Source organism: Aquila chrysaetos, chromosome 6 (genome assembly GCF_900496995.4).
Source record: "Aquila chrysaetos chrysaetos chromosome 6, bAquChr1.4, whole genome shotgun sequence".
Taxonomy (NCBI): domain Eukaryota; kingdom Metazoa; phylum Chordata; class Aves; order Accipitriformes; family Accipitridae; genus Aquila; species Aquila chrysaetos.
This window is the reverse complement of record NC_044009.1, coordinates 5,941,381-5,964,268: the sequence shown is the minus strand read 5'-3', so window position 1 is coordinate 5,964,268 and position 22,888 is coordinate 5,941,381. Positions and strand designations below refer to the sequence as shown.

At 39.8% G+C, this 22,888-nt stretch overlaps 1 protein-coding gene across 2 annotated transcripts in view; it reads left to right on the top strand.

Annotated features, from left to right (window-relative positions):
• Positions 1-22,888, top strand: part of MTOR (mechanistic target of rapamycin kinase) — a 68,523-nt gene that overhangs the window by 35,303 nt on the left and 10,332 nt on the right. For both annotated transcript variants that reach the window (XM_041124098.1, XM_030016968.1), the window contains 17 exons: positions 2,415-2,490; positions 3,727-3,866; positions 6,459-6,559; positions 7,437-7,552; positions 8,917-8,994; positions 9,400-9,507; positions 11,689-11,814; positions 12,471-12,602; positions 16,099-16,214; positions 17,541-17,658; positions 18,445-18,651; positions 19,304-19,404; positions 19,670-19,766; positions 20,399-20,497; positions 21,094-21,216; positions 21,840-22,022; positions 22,682-22,816. In XM_041124098.1, coding sequence (XP_040980032.1) covers positions 2,415-2,490; positions 3,727-3,866; positions 6,459-6,559; positions 7,437-7,552; positions 8,917-8,994; positions 9,400-9,507; positions 11,689-11,814; positions 12,471-12,602; positions 16,099-16,214; positions 17,541-17,658; positions 18,445-18,651; positions 19,304-19,404; positions 19,670-19,766; positions 20,399-20,497; positions 21,094-21,216; positions 21,840-22,022; positions 22,682-22,816 — 2,056 coding nt within the window. The remainder of the gene's footprint in view (positions 1-2,414; positions 2,491-3,726; positions 3,867-6,458; positions 6,560-7,436; positions 7,553-8,916; positions 8,995-9,399; positions 9,508-11,688; positions 11,815-12,470; positions 12,603-16,098; positions 16,215-17,540; positions 17,659-18,444; positions 18,652-19,303; positions 19,405-19,669; positions 19,767-20,398; positions 20,498-21,093; positions 21,217-21,839; positions 22,023-22,681; positions 22,817-22,888) is intronic.

Below are 22,888 nucleotides of genomic sequence, written 5' to 3'. Positions count from 1 at the left end.
CAGAAATCTAAGGTCTTTCAGAACAAACAAAAAAACCTCCAAAACACAAGATCAGAACTTAATCCACACACGACTGTGTTTCCCTTAGCCTGTAAAACTGAATAGCAAAAAGATGCAGTGATTACCAAGGTTTTATTACTCTGAAGAAATAAGTCAGTGAATGTTCAGCCATATTAATAAAGTCCACTTTGATGCACGAGTCTTGCTTTGGAGGGATTTTTGTACTCTTCTTGACAGCTGTACTTCTCTCTGTTTAGGTCCATTTCTGTCAAAGCAGTGAATGTTGTTGCTTCCCCCCCGTTTTGTCTATGCGCTATTTTAATGTGGTACGTCAAAATATGAAATAATTGACAGGAGGTTTCCCAGTCAGTGGCTTACCCTAGTCTACAAAATTATTTATCTTTACTCACTGTGTGGGCTAGATCATTTGTTACAAGAGAGTAATTTATGATTAATAATGACAACATAGTATTATATCTACTGCTGTGTATTCTTTTAAATCAAAGTCTTTCTCCTTCCCCTTCCCTTCTTTCCCCTCCCTTTGCTTAAACCTAGCCATAGACAGCTTTGAAACATTTAGTTCTACTTTGGACAGCCAAGAAAGTATGAAACAAAAAAAGAGTAATTGCGTGCACCAGGGAGCATCAGCAAAAGAGCAGTGCTAATTGTTGAAGAATAAAAGATAAAGGCCAATTTTGTCAGGAAGTGTTGACAAGAAAGATAAGTTGGAAGTAATTAACTGTCTGACATGCTGGAAGTGATGTCTCTGCCAATGGCTCTTTAAATCATCAGGATATGAAATGTGACAGCCATTTATCACTTTTATGAGGCAGTGCTGCCTAGCTTTCCCTTGGGAAGCATGGAGGTAGTATGTTCTTTGACTGTCTTGCTAAAAAAAGGCATGGATATATTTCAAGTGCTTCCCATTTTTGGGTGCCTGTCTTCTTGAACAGTGATTAGGGTGTGTTCTTAGCCAGACTAAATCTGATTTGAGCTCGGGCCATTCTGAGGTCCTGTTTCCAAGAGTATTTTACTTCACCTTCCCAGATACCCAGAGTGTGTCTAGGAGCTTGGTTCTTTAGTTGTCAGGAAAGGAAACTTCTACAGACAGAAGAAATATAGCACTCATTTGAAAATTTTCTCTCTTCTCTGTTCAGAGTACTCTTTTAATACTATGGATTTCCTTGTCTCTTTACTGATCAACAGGCCTCTCGGGGAGGGGGGCAGTGGGGAGGGGGATGAAATGCAATCATTCTGATGATAGCAGGCAAGAAAGGATTTTTCTGAAAGCTGCTTATATCTACAGCAGCATATTCAAAGACCATTGAAAGTCTCTTTGCGTTGCTGTCAGTTGACACGTTTGGATTTGTTAGGTTATACTGTTTCCATTCCAAAGATTAACTATTATTAATGTTGGACTGTAGGGTGTGTTGTAGAGTGCTCGGGTGTTGTGACATTGCTTTGAACAGCTTGCACTTGTTTTCCAGCGCCACTAAGAAAGGAGGAAAGCAATGAGCCAGAGACTGTAAATAAGCTTTATAAAATAGCAGGAGCTTCATGAAAAGTTTATTTCCTCATTAAACTGGGCTTTAGCAAAAGTGGTGATCACCAAGCACTGATGTGCAGAGCCATTTCTGATAGTAAGATCAGCCAACCAATATGAAATAGAAATTATTTAAGAGAATAGCTGTATGTATGTTGCTGAACTGGAGAACCAGGCTCATGAGTAGCCTATTTGCTTGTGCTTCACAAAATTCAGCTGCCCTTGCAAAGCAAGATGCCTCACAGGTACAGAATGAGGACTGGTTGTGATGGCAGGACTTTCTGACATGTTCTTGAAAAACAGCAAAAGAAGAGCGCCAGTACTGGTTAGTACCAGTGCAGAGGTATTATATGAAACATGAAACTGAAAGTAGGGTTGCAAGCTTTTTGTGTGTGTTCCTGGTGACATTTGTCAGCTGTTCTAATGATGTAGATTGTTTCCTGGATCATTAAAATCTCTACTCTGATTTTTAAAGGACTTGGTGGGCTGTTTAAGAGAAAGAGGGGAAAAAAATCAGTACTGTAAAGCTCTTAAGTGTAGCTGTTTAAGAAATTATGCCTTTCAAACTATTGGCAACTATGCTTCCTATGCAGGCTGCTATTTAGAATTGATAATCATATATAGTCACTGTTTTGTGTAATGAGTCTTGAGAATATGTGCAGAGAATACGTGTGCACCTATTGTTTTGCAAATATGTAGTCATTGTGTGTCTTTTGTAGTCTAGTCGTTCACTTAAAAGTTTTAAACGAAAAGGAGGGTGTTCAATTGGTATTTCTAAATGATAGAGCTTGGTATTATCAAGCAGAAGCTCATACCAGCCCCTAATATTTGCCAACTGTGTTAAATGGTCTTTCTCTCCCTACCTTTTCAGCATTAACAATAAACTGCAACAGCCAGAAGCAGCTGCTGGGGTACTGGAATATGCCATGAAGCACTTTGGGGAGCTGGTGAGTCCTGCTGGGTAACTCTCTTCTTCATGTCTTATGTTTTCCTGGGTTTTGTAGGTTTTGGGTTTTGGGGGGGTTTGTGTGTGTGTGTGTGGTGGTGGTGGTGTGTTTTTTCAATCAGTCATGTTGAGGGAGGTTCTATCCCCACTTGTAATACTGCATCATTCATACTGAAGGTGCCTTGCTGCCTATGGGATGTATACTGTGTACTTAGCTGTATACTAGCAAACACTGTATGCAGGTAAGATAGCTGGGAAGGCTACAAGAACCTGATTTGGAGGAGGATTTAGCAGCTATCGTTGACACTAAATGCGGCTGTGGGCAACTAGCAACTTTACAAAATAAGTCATAAGAGGAGCTGTGAGCTCTACTTTCAGGAACTTGCTTGAAATATTATGACTGAGCTGAGGAGTTAAAGTAGAAGACCTGGCATACAGAGCGTGGTTTATACTGACCCTGCCCACAAGGCTGGGAAAAGAATCTGTTCTGCAGCCTATGTCAAGACATGAGCTGCCAAGGACTGAGCAGAAAAACATTGGCAGAGATAAGTATGGAAAATATATTAAGGCGTTTTATTTCTTGAAAATTAGAAACAAAATCTAGAAACAAAAACTGAAGAAAAGTTTGTGCAGCTGATAAGGATCACTGCTTGGCATTGTTACAAACCACAGCCTTTCCTTGTGAGGGCTGTGATTAGACCCCAACTTTATACTACCTGCTCTATTAAAAAATTGCCTAACAGTAGCCAGATGCACAGTGTGCTTTTTGGGTTTGTTTTTGGTTGGTTTTTTTTTGTTGTTTTTTTTTTTGCAGTTAGTCACTCCATTCCTGAACACAGGACTGTTGTTCTTGCTTAAATGCAAGCATGTGCAACAATGGGAAGTGGAATATTTTATAGATTTACCCTTTTTCCTATTCCACTCATTCTCCCTTTCCAAAAAGAAAAGCACCAGCCACTGAGCTAATATTTCAGTGGCACTGAATAGGGGGATGATGTTGGATTGATCCTTCTGGTAAACGTGAATTCATTTCTGTGCAGGTTGAGCAACAGTCAGGATTCCTATTTTTGCACTAGCTCAAGTCTTTTCTCTGTATCGCAAAAGTCCATGAGGATATTTAGAATGAAAAAAGGGCTAAGTGACCACCATAGACAGAGTTGCAGTAGTTAATATAGAATGATGAATATTAATACCACTATTTATTCTGATTTTTTTTTTTTTTTTTTCCCCTCCTTAGGAAATTCAAGCTACCTGGTATGAAAAGCTTCATGAATGGGAAGATGCTCTGGTGGCCTATGACAAGAAGATGGACACAAACAAAGATGATCCTGAGCTGATGCTAGGACGGATGCGTTGCTTGGAAGCACTTGGTGAATGGTAAGAGAGGAATGCCTGAAGACTGAGGAAAATGATGCCTTTAAAAATGGTGCCTTTCTCTTCTCTGGATGCTGTCATCCAGGTGCAATTTTTTTGCCTGAATTCCTATTTACTCCTGCTTACTTAATAGTTTGAGTATCTCCAGCAACTTCTCATTTTATTCACTGAAGTCAGAATTGGTAATAATATCTCTAAGCCATTTGGGATGGACCATCTTATAAGTGAAGGTTTCTCTGAAAGAGAATCTGCAGTCTTATGATCAGATCAACCCCGTTTGTAACAGAGAAAGAAATTGTAAATAGAGGGGACCTGTCAGGAAACATTAACTGGGCAGCACTTGTCAAAAACAGTTATGAAGGGAGGTCGTTGTGGCCCTCCTTTTAAAACTCTGATTAAAACATGAGAGATATTTATTCACGGTCAGACCTATGCCTATCCAGAATGCATGGTCTTTTGCACAATTGTTAGTGAAATTGTCTGTTTCCTAATAGTCAGCAGGGTGTAAGATTCTGCCAAGTAAATCACTCCCACTTTAAAACCCTTTTGCCCATCTTGTAGATGGCTGAATTTTTCATTATTACTCTTTTTTAGGATTCATTAAGCATTGTCTTTGTGGACATTTGGTATTTCAAACCCTGTGTTAAATGTGTGTTGTCAACACGTAAGTGGTTAGAGTCTGTGTCTGTGAGAGGGTGAGCTGGTAGTGACTTATAGCTTGCTAGTTAACTGGGGGCTTCTGTTTTTCTCCCTGTTCACTTCAATTCAGAGAAGATAATTGGAGAAGGCATCCTGTGCACTGTAGCATGCAGTTCTACCCAGGGGCATATGCGATTTGGTCCAGGTTCCGCCTTTCTACTGAACTTTTCATGTCACTAGAGCTCTCTCCTGATGGGTCCTGACGTGAACCCATGGGATGGCACAGAGTAAGGAGATTCCTCTTCACTAAAGTCATTTTACTGTTAGAGAAACAGAGCTGTTTGAGAAACCTAATTCTGACAGCATTTCTCTGCCCTTTTTGTTTGTAGATGAGGGTGAGGCATACTGGGTGTAGCTTTTTCAGTAGGAAAAATAGATCCTCTTACTGAGTTTCTCAATCATCTTTTCTAGGAGTAGGCAGTTCCCACCAGGGATTTACAGAATTTCTCCCTCCTGCAGGACATGTATTTGTGTAAAGTGTCTTCTCTGAACCTCCTGCTTCTTCACATATCAGTGACAAATATGTTACAAAAGGATGCTTTTCTTCTGTTGGAGCTAGATATTATGCATCTATTGATAGTCTGTAGCGATGAGAGCAATCACAATCTCACAAAGATCTGTGTGCTTGCTGTTGTGGACTGCACTCTGTCTCTGTGCAGATGTTTTTTACAATTCAGAAATGCCTTTGCAAAGTGTTGTCTGCTACCTTGCAACTGACTATAGAGACATCATCCTGAGACTGAGGATTCCATGGTTTGGCTGCTGATATTCTTCAGTAGTGTTCAACTTGACTATTTGTGCTGCTGGAGTCTGCTTGGCAGAATATGACAGTTAATCTAGAACTGATACTATGCAGCATCATTATTTCAGTACTCTGTCCAGTGATGTTTTGAAAGTACAGTCAAAATATTCTTAGCCATTTGTCTCCTGATGTAGTTAAGTCTGCAAGAGCCATACTGCTTTATTAGCATCTATGAGGTCCTGATTCGCTGCTGATGATTTACTGTTGCTAGGTTTGGCTTGGTTTTTCATTTGCTTTGGGTTTTTTTTTCTCCTGGGCCATTAAGCTGTCAGAATGACTATCTTGCCTGTGGCAGCCCATCGGTTCTGTTTGACTAACTCATCTTCCTTTTTGGGAGGGGAGAGTATGACAGTAGAGAAGGCAAGCTGGCCTCCTCACAGTTGGCAGCTATTCCACTGCTACAGAGTATCCAGCCTGAGAAATTCTGGAACTGCAACACCCACAGTAATTGGTTTGATTAATGGAGCATTCACAGTTGATTTAAAAGAAATAATATAAAAAAATCCTGATGCTTCCTCTCCACTGGAGATGAAAGATTCAGATCCCTTCTGAGATCTTGCCATGACAAGTTTTCATACTAGGTTACAGCAGCATTGATTCTCTAGTTTCTGGCTTCAAACTTGATGATGTGTTTATCCAAAATGTTTGATAGCGGGACCCATGCACAAGCTATTCAGATCATATGTTTTCTGTCACTGACACTTGCGAAAAATTTTAAGTGTCCCTTGTTTGGTAGTGGTTTGGTTTTTTTCTTGGGAATGTTTTTTTTTTTTTTTTTTTCTGTATTTGTATACTGGAGTTGACAGTTCAGTTCATAAAGTAGGCATTACTACCTGCTGAGGAACAAATGCAAATTTTTGTCTGGATTTGTGTTTTCAAAGCATAGTGTGCCTTTAAATTATTTTCTGATGATAGGATATTTGTCATCAGACTAGCATGTCTGAGTTGGTCAGAGGAGAAGAATCCTATTCTCCACTTTATCTAAAAAGAACAATGGGGCTGGTTGTCATCTTATCTGTGGAAAGTCGTTGTTTAACAAGGCAGAATTCTTAGAAGAGGCTTTTCGCTGATCAGAAATTGTGGATTCTTCTTAGGGGGCAGCTCCACCAGCAATGCTGTGAAAAGTGGACACAGGTCAATGATGAAACTCAAGCTAAGATGGCTAGGATGGCTGCAGCTGCTGCCTGGGGCCTAGGTAATGTATCCTTGTGTGGTAGCATATGACAGCCCACAATGTGGAGGCACAGATACTTGTAAATTACTTCAGAACTACAAAATATAAGAAACAGCAAACTCAAAACCCAAAATTATTTATGTTGGGAAATGAAGTGTTATTTAACACTGAAGCCCTTTGGAAAACTTGCATTTACATAAGGTCCTCCAGTGTGGTCTCAAATAACAGAGAGACTGCCTTATTGGTCTGAGCAGATAATCAGTTGCTTAACTGGTCCCTTTTACTTAGTTTTACATTGAACATAGCTCAGACTTGAAATGAGATTAATAGAATTTCTCAGATTTGTGGCACTCTTATTTACAAACTAGAACAATGACTGATGAACATCTCAATAGGTTGTGTCTGTTGAGTAGACAATCTTAAGTGGAATAAATCTATAAATGGTCCAAATATCCATTATGCTGATAGCCAGATATTTACTAGAGAAGCTTACAAATCACTTGCTGTCTGCCAGCCTTTACTGAGAAAAATTCATCTTTTGCTTTGTAGGACACTAATTCATTCAAATGTTCTGGAAATGTCAGCATTTCAACTTTTTCATCACAAGGAATGCAAGAACATTTTCTATGAGATAACAATTTGCCTAGAAGAAATATACCTATGTTTTTGCTTTTTTATAACTGTGTGTATGTATGTATACAGTTTGTGCAGATATACAGTTTCTGTACATAACACAGACTGTCCCTGCCAAAGACAAGCTGTTGGAGACCTGACTTAAATGTAGAAGTACCACACAGCATTCAGGCCTAGTCAGTGATGTCTAAGCACTGTAGCATAGTTCTGTTCTTATCTTGGAGAGCAGGCTGTTGTATTATTGAGGATATCTGTGTCTCTGCAGGTCAGTGGGATAGCATGGAAGAATATACCTGCATGATCCCAAGGGACACCCATGACGGTGCTTTCTACAGGGCTGTACTGGCTCTTCATCAGGACCTTTTCTCACTGGCTCAGCAGGTAATTATCTTCCTTGTTGGCTTCCCAAAACCTAGTTTAAGATGAACTAGGCTGTATTTCTGCATGGAAAGACATGCTGTTTTAAAGCAGTTGGCTGTAACCTATGAATTGCCCAATAACCTTTTTTCCATTGACGTATTAGACCTTCGTGATTGAGCTTACCTTGTATTTCCAGAAACACAGCAGTGAATATATGTACAGATAGTAGTGGCCCGGTGCTGTAGAGTGTAAGAATGCCTTAGTCATTCTTTGGCTTCTTTACTTTTATGTCTGTTTTCTAGACAGACAGTGCACAAGGGTTATCTTGGCAGAGGTTCCATTCTACAAGGCACTGCTTGATAAAAGGCATTGATGGCATAAGACACACATAAGATTCTTCATGGGTGTTCTGTGCACTTCTGTCTGTTGCAGCTCCTTTAGTGAAGTGCTCATATATATCATGTACCAGAACTTTTCCTCTAATTTTTCTGGTAGCAGTGATAAATCTTAAATTTTAGATTGACATCAGAAATCAAGGCAAGGAATGAGTCTATTAAACAGAGCCGTATTGGTATGCTTGTTTGTCACAGAGGAGATTTGCAGAGTGACTTTTTCCCCTCTGTAGATGTGAAGCATGTTGTTTACTTTCCAAGGAAGCTCAAGTATCATTTCTCAGAATTCTGTGCTGGCTTGCCAACTTAGATAAAGGAGTAATTCAGTTTGCTCTGTCAAAACCCGTACACAGATTTTTGGGTGATGTGCACAGTAAAATTAGCCAGGCATTCAAAAAGGTAGAGTTTGTGATTAACCTTTAACATTTTGAAAAGGAAAAATTGTAGATGAGAGATTATATAATGACTGGAACCAAAGCAGGATTTATTTCATGCTTGAAGAGCATGTCTTAGTTGGAGGAAGAGAAGTGGAATTTGCTGTCCTGTAAAATTCATAAAAACCTGTTGGATTACATAAAACACTGAGAGCTATTTTCTGTCATTGTATATTATCAAGAGACATTTCTTGAGGCTTTTTTGTAACTGCCTCTCTTGCACTAAAATGTGAACTTCTCTTTTTTCTCTATAAATGTTACTAATTATGATCTCTACAATGACAGTAGGATTAGAAATACCGCAAACTTTGATTTGGTAGAAAGGCAAACTTCAGATTGTGCAGGTGATAAATGAAGCCCCCTTGACTTCCCCTACACCTGCCCCTGGACACTGTTTCCCTGTCAGTTCTTTCTATTGGTAACATCCTTTCCTGGTTCTTGTTGGAGAATGGGAACAATGTCAGCTTTGTTCATGAGATGGAACAGGTGAATAGCAGTTCCAACAGTTGACTCTAGATAAAACATACCACATTTCACCAAATATCTTGTTCTATTTCAGTGCATTGACAAAGCCAGAGATCTGCTAGATGCTGAGCTGACTGCCATGGCAGGAGAGAGCTACAGTCGAGCCTATGGGGTAAGTGTCTAACTCTCAGCCTTCATTCTCCTCATTGCTGCTTCAGACTGTTTCTAGAAGTTGCATAAAACTTCTGAGTAGTGCTTGTATCAAACATAAGACCTGTGTAGGCCCACAAGCTAAATGGCTCTTGTCAGATAAGAAATATAACTTTGTCGAAGCAGCTTTGGGACAAACTAAACAGTGAAGTGAGCTCCCCCCCCCCCCCCACCCCCAAAAAAAAAGAAATAAGAATTGACATTTAGAAAGTTTGAATCAGCAGATCATCTAGATACCAGTATATAGCAGTTGGGCCTTTACTTGTTGGGCAGCATATGTACTTAAGATTTTGATGCCAAAATACTGCTCCTTAATTATAGATTTTTTTCTGTAGTGATTGGGATGGAATGTGATTGTTTCCTTCAGGCTATGGTATCCTGCCAGATGCTGTCAGAGCTGGAAGAGGTTATCCAGTATAAACTTGTACCAGAACGCCGTGAGATCATCCGCCAGATCTGGTGGGAAAGACTGCAGGTACATCTTTGTAAAGGTCAAGGATGGAGACGCTGATGTACTGCCATGAACAGCTTCCTTTCGAGTCAGTGCGATGGCTCAGCGAACCTTTCCATTTATCTTTCTATCCCAATAGCATATATGCTTACATGGCTGCATGCTTTCTGTCTCCTTTGCATTTGTCCTGGTTGTTTGGGCTCTTCTTTTTTTTTTTGGTTAATGTTCCTGAGGTGTCTACTGGTGTGACACTTTAGTGGGGTGATTTAAGCCTTGATATAGAATCATAGAATGGTTTGTGTTGGAAGGGACCTTAAAGATCATCTAGCTCCAACCTCTCTGCCATGGGCAAGGACACCTTCCACTGGAAGATGTGTACAGAATGGAGACACTAGTAAGATCTCCAAGGCTGTTTATCTCAGTGTTGGATTACATCTGGAAATACTGGTTTGGATGAGGCTAATTTGAACTTTTTACCTGTCTGGCTGCATTTTAAGGAGAAGTGAATTCTCTCACAATGCTGGAAAACTGGACAGAGAATTCACATACTTGTAAAAGATTGTCCTGTTCCTTTTTGACCTCTTAGAAGAACATTTCCGATTGGTGGCACTTAGGGACATGGCTTAGTGGTGGACTTGGCAGTGTTAGGTTTATGGTTGGACTTGATGATCTTAAAGGTCTTTTCCAACCTAAATGATTCTATGATTCTCTGATTAGCCTTGTCCTCTTAAAAGAGACCTCTGGCAATGCTGCTTTTCCTGTATTTACAGAGAAGTTTGTGCCTTTCTTACCCTAAACAGCAAAAATCCAAAGCACCTCTGAAGATTTAAATCAGCCAAATATTTTGAGACTTATTTCCTTACAAGAGGCATCCCTACAGTGAAAGTGAATATCAGATGTAGTACATACAGGAATACTGTTTAAAGAGGTGTTTTCTGTAACGTCGGGGAGGGGAGCATAATTAGGGTAAAATGCTCTCATTATACCGAATTTTGATACACTGCCTGGAGGAAGAATTTCTCCTTATGCAGAGTTCTTCACTGTGACTGCTATATCTGCCTCCTTATGAAAGGCTGTTGCTGCTGCATATTTTTTAGCTGTTTGGGAAACTGTGACAAGGCTTTTAGTATCCCATTTGCCTTCCTGACTGGAAAAGCTCGGGACCATTCCACTGGGGTGGATAAACTGAGAGTGACAGGAAATGTAATGTCTGAATACAGCTGTTTATAGTCCTGAAAGCAGTACATACAGTTATTGCACATTTTATAGCTGCTTTTTAATAATTTTAAAATGCCTATGGGATGAGGTGTATTTGGGTGTTAGCAAACAAGCTTTGTCTAATTTCCCAGCCCTCAATTTTGGGGAAAAAGAAGAAGAGAAAGAAATAGATGCTTTGGTGCTAAGGTGCTTGCTGCCATTGGAAATTCTTTCGTTAACCTCAAAACTAAGTCATCTCTGGATCGGTATGAACTTCAGAGCATCACTGTTAACCCTGAAGTATGTGGCCATTACAGCAAGCATGATGTATTTGATGTATGTTACTGTCCCTTCCACAATTCTACTTCTCTGTAGCATCCTTGAATGTTTGAAATACAGCCTCATCCTCCTCTGACTGACAATGTTGTTACGTATCTCCCTTCAGACAGACAAGAACCAGACAATGCTTGCACAAGCAGCATAGCAGTTGGAACTGCAGTTTCTGGCAGAATATCAGTTCAGTCATGCCAGCCTCTAAAAGAAACACATGCAAGGAGAAGAAGGGCAATAACAAAAATATCTTTGCAACCATTTGGTTTTGTACCATCTCCATATTGAGATATGTCACTGTTTAAACCAGAAATAGGTTTTAAAACTAGGTTGAGAAGGGTTATAAAACTATTGACTTGTTTTGGAGTTGCACAAAGAGCTTTCCTGATTTTTGGATGCATTTCTGCTCTAGAAGCTTTTCTTCTTTTTCCATCAGAGGATATCGCTAGACTGCAAACACTGAGCTGGCTGCAGAGAGTAAGAGTCAAGGACTTAACCTTCTTCACACATTGCTGTATTAAAGAAAAAGCCAGCTAGTTCGTAATGTCGGCCTGCTGTGAATTATGGGTACTGAAGTCTCTCCATCTTGGGAAAAGTCCCTTCAGATTCTGAATTAAGGCTCTGTGGAGTAGATTGGAGATAAAACGCTACCAAGTTCTCTCTTCCTTTTTCTCTCAGGGCTGTCAACGAATTGTGGAAGACTGGCAAAGAATATTGATGGTCCGATCTCTTGTTGTGAATCCTCATGAGGACATGAGAACTTGGCTCAAGTATGCCAGCTTGTGTGGCAAGAGTGGCAGACTGGTAAGCATTATCAGGCTCTACTTTCTACAGCAGGTTTTTAGACAATTGGCTTTGTCATGCTGCTTCAACCTCAAGCATTTCCAAATATTTTCATTGCCCAAGTGGGATGGGCTCTCCTCTGAGGAGGAGACCGGTCAGAAATTGTTGAAATGCTAAAATTGTAACTAGCATAGAGTTCATGCTTGTAGCCAAGGTTATTTTTGTGGGACTAATATTATTCCTGAGAGCCTCAGAGCCAATTTTTTGTTGCATGCTATACCTGAAAGTTCTTATGCAGCACTGTAGTTATTAATAATAGCGCTCTCTGCTAAAGCACTCTTTGTCAAATCTAGAATGTGACATTGTTATCGTTGAACATTACAATCCTATTTCAACATTTGCCACAAGATTTATTACAAAAAATAATTGAAATGGAGACTTCACACTCTCTACTGGCTTCTGAAATGAGAATCTAATGCTCTGATCCCAACAAAGACATATGGTTTATCATGTAGTATTCTTATGAATCCAGGGAGTGGTAATAAGGCTGCTATGTCTCTGTTTTACCTGGAGGCTCAGAGGTATTTTTTAGTGGGGGGCAATTCTGCAGTCAATATGAAATGGAGGTAAGAATGAACTTGTTTTAACGTCCTTTTTCTCTTTGCAACTTTCTCCAGGCTTTGGCCCATAAGACACTTGTCCTGCTCTTGGGAGTAGATCCATCTCGACAGCTGGATCACCCACTGCCAACTGTACATCCCCAAGTGACTTATGCATACATGAAACACATGTGGAAGAGCGCCCGTAAGGTACAAAAGAACATAGTGCTCTCTACATTTCATTGCTCAGGTTTTGAGCAGCGGCATTCATGTTAGCTCTTCATAACACCCACAGAACAAAGTCAAGGCTGAAGATTCTATTTTTGCTCACCTAAAAAGGGATAACTAATTCCTTTCCTTATTGTTATTCAGAAGATAAGCTTTTGAAATTTTCTTTTAAAACTCTATAGTGACAGAGAAGGCCTGGCCCTAATTTTACTTCCTACGTGGAAAGATTATGTTTGCTAAACCAGTATTAGGTACCCAAGGGATGCAGCCACCATTAATGGTCAATAGTAGCTCTTCTGTCCTCACCAAGATTTTACTGTGTGGGCTTGGTACTTGACTTCTCGTCCACTGTTCTGATTGCCAGGTCTCCACACTGCACCTATGGTCAGGGGTACATGCTGAAAGAGTAAGTTTTTTTATTACCAGTTTTAGAAAAATATCCTGAACAGCTTGTACTTAGTTACTGAGCAGAACTGACTTTTATTAAGGACATTATTGAAAATTTCTAACTGAAAGACAGCTGAAAAGTACATAGGGTTTTGTCATGGGAACAGTTTGGCTCCAAAGAGCCTAGGGTGAATGTTTTTGACATTGCAACACAGGGAGAATTTACATAATCAAATCCAATAAGCTCCAGACTGGATAACTTATCTTTTTTTTAATATACATTAAAGCCTCCATTTATTCTCATATTCTGCCACATCTTTTTTATTTTTCCTGTCTTTGGGATTGCCAGCACTGGAGCAGAGCCATTGCTATGGGAACATTGCCATGACCTAACTATTCTTTATTTGAATTTAAAAAACAGAAGGAGCTGCTGATGAGGCCGTGTTCTATTGGCTTTGTAAAACTGTGTAATGGTCTCTTTTTTTATTTCAGTAAATGACCCAAGAAGTATATAGGGCTTCTCTGCCTGCCTCTTCGAGTGAAAGTATACTTTTCTGTGGTTGACCTGTGATAAAGGAATAGACAAGATGCAGGAAACAGGTGCAGTTGTAGAAAGCAGAATGAAACAAAGCACAAAAATTAAGGGGATGGGGGAAGAGAATGTATCTAAAATAGACTGATGCATGCGGAGCCCATGAAAACAGGAAAAAAAAAGATTAGAAAAGCAGCAAAGATGAGAAGGAGGAACAGATGTAGTTAGAATCACCTCTTCTTGCTCGTTGAATGATTTCCTATTTAAATATAGTATATAAGCTCTGTGCTTAGGGGCTTTTTTTTTTCTTCTTTCTAACACATTAAAAGTGGGTGTCGTTTACAGTGCTGAGGGAGAAATACTTTACCCAAGGTAGCACTAACCCTATACCTACATGCAACTCTCAACCCTTTCTCTGAGCACTCTTCTGCTGGAAGGGCTGACTTAGTGATTCAGTCCTTTGTGGGACTTGGAACATAGATGCTTATTTTTGAAATTCATGGTTAAAGGTGCAGCTCTGTGGCAGAAGAAGCTGTGTTAGGGTACGACAGAGTTTGCAGTCTGGAGTGAGACTTAAGCATTTGTTTATACCAAACACTGAAAGCATTTAAGGAATTATCCTGGTACCAGCAGCATTACATGGTTTGGCATATCCTTATGTTCTATTTCAGTGACTGTCAGTAACTAAATAATACATAGTTCTACTTAGTGATATATGTAGACCAGAGTTTTATATAACTCTGTGTGTTGACTTGATCTAGTATCCTAAGTAATAAGCTACTGAGGTAGGCTGGTATGGTAGGAAATGACCATTTTCTGTAGCTGAGGAATTCAAGGTTGCTTGGTTGACCTAGAATGTTTTCCTTACCACCATTTTGGCACTTGCCAGATCCAGCAGAAAAAAAAATGGCATGCAGATAGAAACCAGCCGCATAGCACTTGCAGAGCTGCACAACAATCTTTTCTTAAACAACAGATAAAAAGATGGATAAGTAAACTTGTTGCGTTTCTTCTAACAAGGACCTTTGCCTGCAGCTGCATTCTACAGACATATACCATAACAAGGCTGCATACAAACTTAGGAATTCAGTTGTTAAAGAAAACTTACTGCTTTCAGTCTTAAGTGCTCTGCCTGTCAGTTTATGGTGATCAGTTTTCAATATTAATGGAAACTGAAGAGCAGATTGTTGGGTGTGTCTAGATATGAGAGGGGCACATAACTGTTTGGCAATATCTTTTTGTCTATTTTTGAAAAATGTCTGGCATAACAGCATAACTATTTATAAGATTGTTATTTCTCCCCCACCCCCTTCTAACCAAGTATCTAGGTTACAAGCTGTGGAATGCCCCCCATTAATGTTAATAGCGTGATACTGTCTTTTATTTTACGCTGGGCTAATACCCTTTTTCCTGACAATTGACTTGTGTGTGCTGACATTTGAATGGGATAGATGAGTCATTTCAGCTCAGGTGATTCTTGCCTCACTCTAAAGTACCTCATTCCCGTAGATGGAACAGAAGTAAATTGGACTCTTAATAGCATATTCTGCAGTTTCTGACCTGAAATGACCTCCCAGATTGCAAGAGCTTTACTCTAATTGTTTCCAGTGAAGTGTGCATACTTTTTTTCCTTGAATCTTTAATTTCAGGTTTTCTTACCCCATAATTCTTTCCAAGGAATTTCAGAAAGAGTCTTCCCTCAAAATTTGCTTTAGCACTACTGCCTTATGTAATCTGCTGGCAAAGGAGCAATGTACATTTGTGCTTCTTAAACAACCTTAGGAGAAATCTAGACTTTAATTTGTTGAAACAAATCAAAGTTTACATCCCATGGTGTGTACTGTAAGCCTAGCCAAAGCTCAGGGGTTAGGAGGGAAAATCAGGAAGCTGCAAGTTTTCCTTCAGGCATTATTTTCTCAAGTTGTTTTTTTTTTTCAGGCCATAGCATATTATAGACAGGCTTCTCTGGATTTGTTATCCTGTCTATTATGATAGTGACCTGGTCAGAAACAGTTTGTAAGCTATGAACATTTGTTTGATTGTTGGAATTGCTGGACTGTCTTTGATGTGCATGCTCAATGCAAATGAGACATCTTTATGTCATTACTAGAATCTTAGTCTGCATAAGCAGTAACAGGACATTGTCTGCTGCTGAAGTTTTCTTCTTGTGCAGGTGACCATGTCGCTTTGCCAGAGTTAATTTCTTGCACATCAAAGCACAATGTCAGCTTATGTTATGGTCAGTCATGCTTTTGACTGTATGTATGACATGAAGGTGTGCCTAGCATTGGAAGGATGCAGTTATTTGTTCCTCAGTGTAGCAGTTCAGTGGCCAGATTTCTGAGACATCAAGAATCTCTAACCTCTTCATTTATTTGGTGCTACGTATGTAGAGTATAAACTGATTTTAGGGAGATGTAAATGGCTAAAAAGCTTTGAAGAAAAACAAAACTGTATTTTTCTGCTTTCAGTGAAAATTTATTTCCACATTGTCTTCCTCTCTTATGAAGTTGTATTTAACCTCTGTGGTCCTTACTTGCAACCATCATCCAATTACAGATTGATGCGTTCCAGCATATGCAGCACTTCGTGCAGACAATGCAGCAGCAGGCACAGCACGCTATTGCAACTGAGGACCAGCAGCACAAGCAAGAACTCCACAAGCTCATGGCACGGTCAGTACCTGGTCCTTGGACACACTTTAGCTATATCATGAAACTCACGTCTTTCCTGAGGTTGCAGGGTCCATGCAGATGACACATTTCACACAAGGCCCATGCTTTGATTAAAAGGAACAGGGGATTTCTCATCTAGCTGGTAGAGACCCATTTGGTATTACATTCTTATCTATCTCAATTTTCAGTAAATGTTATTGTGTTATCAGTGTAAACAAGCTCTTATTTGTCACTAGTGGCTGGCTGTATTTTTCCAGCACTGTGGCTCACTGGCAGAAGGCAGAGCTCTCAGCATGGCTATTTCTTTGGTTTTCAGGAGATCCAGTCAGTAGGAAAGAAACACTTCCCACATGCCTGGCACATCTGTGCTTGGCAGCGCGTGCCCTTAATACAACAGCAGTGCTTTGGGCAATAGGTGCCCAGCATGTGATGGTCTCTCAAAATATTGTTTCATTAAAAACACATCTTATAATCTCCGTTTTCCTCTGTGGATCTTGAGGTGCCAGATCTGTTTTTTTCCAGTTTAAAGAAGAAATTGCATAGTGCTTGCTATTGAAGGTTTGCTTTTTTTAAAGGGAGGCATGCGCTTAATTTGCTTTTATGAGAATGGGAACTTGATAACACCATCGTCTTATGTTTTTTTCAGAGTGACTATCATGGATGACAAATTAGTAATGAGTTGCGCACAATATTTTTCTTGCACAACGCTTTCTGGAAAATTCAAAATATAGAAAGGACAGCTGTGTAACTGTGGTATTTAAAGCCTGCTAAGGGAGCAAAGTATTAAGCTTCGCACAAACCTTCACAGCCCCACCCTGTTGCAGTAAAAATACGTTGTTTTTCCTTTCCTCTGGGAGGGGATGACTTAATGGGGTTCTGGCTTGGGGGAAGAGCAGTTGCTCTGTGTTTCCACTGTTTGTCTGTTGCAGTGTTCTCTCCAGAAGGCTAGTTCGTATGGTGATAAGTACAGCTAGCCAGCACATATGCTAGGTGCATTTTATCAATACTGATGAAGGCTTTTGATGCTACCGTTAGCTACTTCCTACGTTTATTTTATAACTGATATAAATGAGGAACAAAGTTTGACCCTCACCTTTCCCCCTAAGAATTAAACCATGAACTAGTTAGGTCCACACTTAAAAGCAGGATGTAGATATTTTGAACCTTACATGTTAATACATACACTCCTAGTCTGCAGAAGAGGCTTACAGAGTGGGTTCACCACATGAAATGTCTTTCAGACTTCAGATAAGAAGTCTGCCTCTTAATCCAGCAGGCTTCATTTTCATTCTAGGTTCTGAGTCAATAATCCCTTTGCTTAACCAGGTGTTTCCTGAAACTGGGTGAGTGGCAGCTGAACCTGCAAGGCATCAATGAGAGTACCATTCCCAAAGTCTTGCAATACTACAGTGCTGCAACAGAGCATGATCGCAACTGGTACAAGGTCAGTAAGGAAAAGCTTCTATGCGCCATTGCAGAGAGATCAGTAAATTTGACGACATCCCATACTACAGGAAAGGAAGATGTTCATAGGATGATCTCCTATAACTATATGTCTTGTTACTGCAAGTAGGATTAAAAAAAAACAGAGAAAGCAGCCCAAGGCAACCATGGGATTCTTGTTTAGAATTTTATCTGGCTGGTAAAACTAGGCCACAATTCAGTTTCTAGTCTTCCTTTTGGGACTTTCTCTCCTGTCAGTTAACAGTGAAGGAGAAAGGATAATCTAAATGGAAAAAATGTAACTTGTTCTCACTCAGTATACTTGAACTAGGAAGGAGGCCTTGTTGCTAATTCTCCAAAGATCCCTTGATTTCAGGATTGTGAAATTTCAATTAATATTTGGTGCCAGATCTTCTCTGAGGCAGCCATCTCCTGTATTTCTTCCTGTTACACCTCCCCTAGTCCTAACATATTAATGTTCATTTTAAGCTTTGAAAAATGAAGGTATATGTGAATAGAAGGTGATTTAATTTTTGCTACAGAGCTCCTTTGCCTTAATATCCAACAGGGAGCTCCTGGCCAAGAACTCACCATGATGTTATTTAAGATAATAAGACAGTTAAAACTACAAGTGATTAGAGAAAGCAAGGCATTGTGTTGTCTGCAGGGTATTACTACTGTTGTCCGCAGACTCGGAAAGGTTGGATTATTATCTCTAATAATTAGAAAGTACAGGTTGCAGAAAGGATTCATCTTCCTTTTGACTTTTGTTCTCTCTTGTTGGCAGGCCTGGCATGCCTGGGCAGTGATGAATTTTGAAGCAGTGCTTCACTACAAACATCAAAACCAGGCCAGAGACGAGAAGAAGAAACTACGTCATGCCAGTGGAGCCAGTATCACTAGTGCTAACACCGAGGGCAGCAATAGTGAGAGTGATGCAGAGAGCACAGAGAACAGTCCCATCCCATCTCCAGTGCAGAAAAAAGTCACTGAGGTACCCTTCTTCCCTGTTTATGTTGAGAGATTGGTACTTGCTGCTTAGATGCAGGAAAATACTATGGTGGGAGACAAGCTACTCTGCATACCTGGCTTGTGGAAACTGGCTGTATGTGCATATATATATATATATATACACACACACACACACTCTTATAGCTTACAGCAAAAGTGAGGAAGTTCAGATTAACTCAGTCTTAAGGAAGACGATTAAATTAATGCAAATGATCTTAAGTTAGTTGTGAACTAGAGCAAAGGCATGGATTGCTATTACAGGTGCTACAATGTGCATTAACAAGTTCTGCTGCTGAAGCCCTTCATGAAAGACTGTGAGGAATCTCTTTTACTTGCCAGTTATAGTAGGGTTGTAGTTTTTAGGCTGCTTTGCTGTCCATAGTTTTGCCAACAAACTGAAGTATAAAACCACTTCATGATATATTCCTTGCCAGGCTGAAAGACTTATGTCTAGTAAAGCAAAACATAAGTTCCAGGAGCAACATGTCCTGTGAGGAGTATGAGCAGAAGTCAACTATAATGTGGATTAGGTCTATGTTTCCACATATTTCTTCCTCTTTCCCCTTGCTGAGTTTAGGATTCATGTGGACTGATGCGCTTGTGTAGAACTAATGCAGCAATTTTCATTTCAAAAGGATTTATCCAAGACCCTCTTGATGTACACAGTCCCTGCTGTCCAGGGTTTTTTCCGATCCATATCTCTGTCTCGAGGAAACAACCTACAAGACACTCTAAGGTACATAATAAAACACATAGTAAATGAAATCCAGCTGATAAGGGCACATGGTTTAAGATTAGGTAGAACCTGTTTCTGCTCTTTTTTGTTATGGTAAAACTAAGTGAATGCTTCAGTCCAAGCTAATTTATATTAGGTGGATTAGCCCTTATCCTACTAGCTGTAGGTTCTGGGAAGAAGAATCACTTGTAAATGGTTCTGAAGGTATTTGACAGGAATGAGGTTTTTTTGTTGCATTCCTAACAAATGTATTTCTCTTTTTCAGAGTCCTTACTCTGTGGTTTGACTATGGTCACTGGCCTGATGTGAATGAGGCTTTGGTAGAAGGAGTCAAGGCAATCCAAATAGACACTTGGCTGCAGGTAAGGAACACAAATGGCTAAGAAAAATCTCAGTTCTGGGGGGAGCTTGGGCATTTGTTACATGATATCCGTGATGATCCCTTGCTCAACAGTGGTGAGAGCAGTGTGCAGTACAATTTGTAACTGATTTAACAAGCATCTTGAACAGAGACATGAGAAACGTTCTTGCATGCGTTTCTGTATTTATATGCAGATTAGTGCATATGAATGAGAAAGACTGAATTACATCAGAGCAGGCAGTGGTGTTTTATACTTGGATCACCACTGAATGCACATCATCTTCAATTTTAAAATTTTCATTCTGTTTCAGGATTGCCTTGTAGAATGACTCCTGTAAATAAATAAAAAAGGCTTTATTTCTTATTTGAGCATTACACTTCAAGACAAATCTTACTCTTTTGATAAGAGGATCCTATAACAGTTTAGGGCAGAACACTTGTGATCTCACTGAGCTGTTCTGCATTTCTGACACTGTTTGGAACTTTGTGTTATCCTCTGACCATCTCAAAAATGAGTGGTGGGCTTCTCTGTCTCCTTTAAAGACTGAGAGATCTCTAGCAGAGGGCAGAACAGCTTGTGAACCAAACACTTGAGATTACAGGAATGTTTATTTTACTTATCCTTATTACTAGGTTATCCCTCAGCTCATTGCAAGAATTGACACCCCTCGACCATTAGTAGGACGTCTCATTCATCAGCTCCTCACAGATATTGGACGGTACCATCCCCAGGTAAGCTTTGGCTTAGAGGAGGAAATTGCATAGACTGGGCGCCAGTTAAGGCATTTTCTATGTTCCATTTCACCTAGTCTAGACGGCTGCACTGGAAGTCACAGCAAGTGAGGATAGTGAGGATGGGGACTATTTCTGCTGCTGCTTCTTTCACCTCAGCACTGTTCACATAAAAATGGAAAGAAGAGGTTGATAAGCCATGCAGCAGGGGAAGTTCTGTCCATCTAATAGAATACTGGGTGGTGAAAATCACCTTCTTAAATCTCATTAAGTGACTACTAAAAGGCTACCTCACAGATGTTTTATCTGAATTTCTTCCTACAGTCTGGAAAATCACAAAATGCTAAAAACAGTTTTCTGTTCTTCCAGTTTGATACAGGCTCTCAAAGTCATTCTGCTACTGAGTGAACTAAAGTCTTGTAAGCTTTTCAGATTGGAAGACTTTGAATAGCAAATTCCTATCACCTCTTTCCAGAAGGAAGCTTGCTTTCTTTGTCTAGCCCTAAGGCTGCTATTTATTAATGCTTTGCTAATCTTTCAATTTATGTAGCTCTTCTGTGTGGTTTTAAAATGTTATTGGTTCATGTCCCTTGTAGGCTTTGATCTATCCTTTGACTGTGGCCTCTAAATCTACAACCACTGCTCGCCACAACGCTGCGAATAAGATCTTGAAAAACATGTGTGAGCACAGTAACACTCTGGTGCAACAGGCGATGATGGTGAGTAGTTAAGTGTACCGTAAAGTGTATTGTGTTTCAGGAATGGATGTTCCACAGGTATAATAACACAAAATGACTATTCATTGTTAATTTTGTTCAAGTACAATTAATTTGGGTTTTTTGTGATAGGTAGAAGTTACAGTATTAGTATACTTTCAAGACAATGCTTTAATTTAAAAAGGACCATAACGTTCAAACGCTAAGTTCTTGTGTCTCCTTATGAATAAGTTTAGAAAAGAAATAAATGAAGAATCATTGTTCCATAAAGAGATATTTTTGCTTAATGAAAAGTGGAAACAAAACTTACTGAGCATAGTATGGAAAGAGTAATTTAATTCATTTGCTAAAAATTTTTATGAATAAATGAAAAGTAATGCTTTCAGGCCAAGCTACACAAATATATAGATAATTTCAAAGGCAACAAGTAAGGTGAGAAGAGCCTGATCTGCTTCTTGCAGAAAAAAGTGTTAACAGCATTGTAGGAGTTCTTGTGGCTCCCTCTAGCTGCCAGCAACAAATATTTTATAATCATTAGAGAAGAAAGTAGTTTTGCATTTGTAAGTCAGTATACAGTCATAGTGTTTTTCTTTAGGCGTTTAATCTTTTTTCCTGTCCTAAAACAGGTGAGTGAAGAGCTAATCCGTGTAGCCATCCTATGGCATGAGATGTGGCATGAAGGGTTGGAAGAAGCATCTCGTCTATACTTTGGAGAAAGGAATGTGAAGGGAATGTTTGAGGTGCTGGAACCACTTCATGCAATGATGGAGCGTGGGCCTCAGACTTTAAAAGAGACATCCTTCAATCAGGTATCAGCAAATGGCCAAGAGCATAACCTTCTGCATGCCCTCAAAACCAGGCAGGACAGCCACCTGCCCTAGATGTGTTACAAGGACCTTTGCAATCTAACACAAAGAGTAAATCTCTTGGGACTCATTACGTTAATTGCAGACTTCATTATTGACATTTATCTTCACATCTGTATTGCTTTTGGTGACTACAGTACTACAGGGGCCATGGTAGTACAGATTGCCCTGGAGTCTTATATCGGATGGGTGTCTGATAGGGTCTGGAAAACATACAACTGCTCTGCAGTTAATTCTGCTAAGTCTGCTTTGCTTCATGGTAATCACTAGCACAGATAGTAAAGGTGATCTGTCTCAAGCCAGCAAAAGGAATTAATTTGAGCTTGTGAGCCTACTGTTAAAGGGTGATTCTATTCATTCTGCTACCTCCTATCATGAGGTCTATTTGTGACCAGTTTTGTCTAATAAACTCAGTGCATGCCTTGGATCCAGGAATTTCTGGATCTTTAATTCCGATATGCTATAAAAATGTGAGATAAAGTATTTGTAATGCAATTTAAAAATAGTCTGTGATGCTCTTTGTAGGTATTAAGTGGTCTCCACCTGTTCCACTATAGTCTGTAGAAATGTTTTTCTTCTGTTGCTTTTCACTTCCTCCCTAGGCCTATGGCAGAGATCTAATGGAAGCTCAGGAATGGTGCAGGAAGTACATGAAATCAGGAAATGTCAAAGACCTAACTCAGGCTTGGGATCTCTATTACCATGTGTTCCGGCGTATCTCAAAGCAGCTGCCTCAGGTGGGGGGAGAAGTACAGTTCTGTTGTGGGTCTTACAGTGCAAGTTGTCAATACTGATCTTGTTTCATGTTT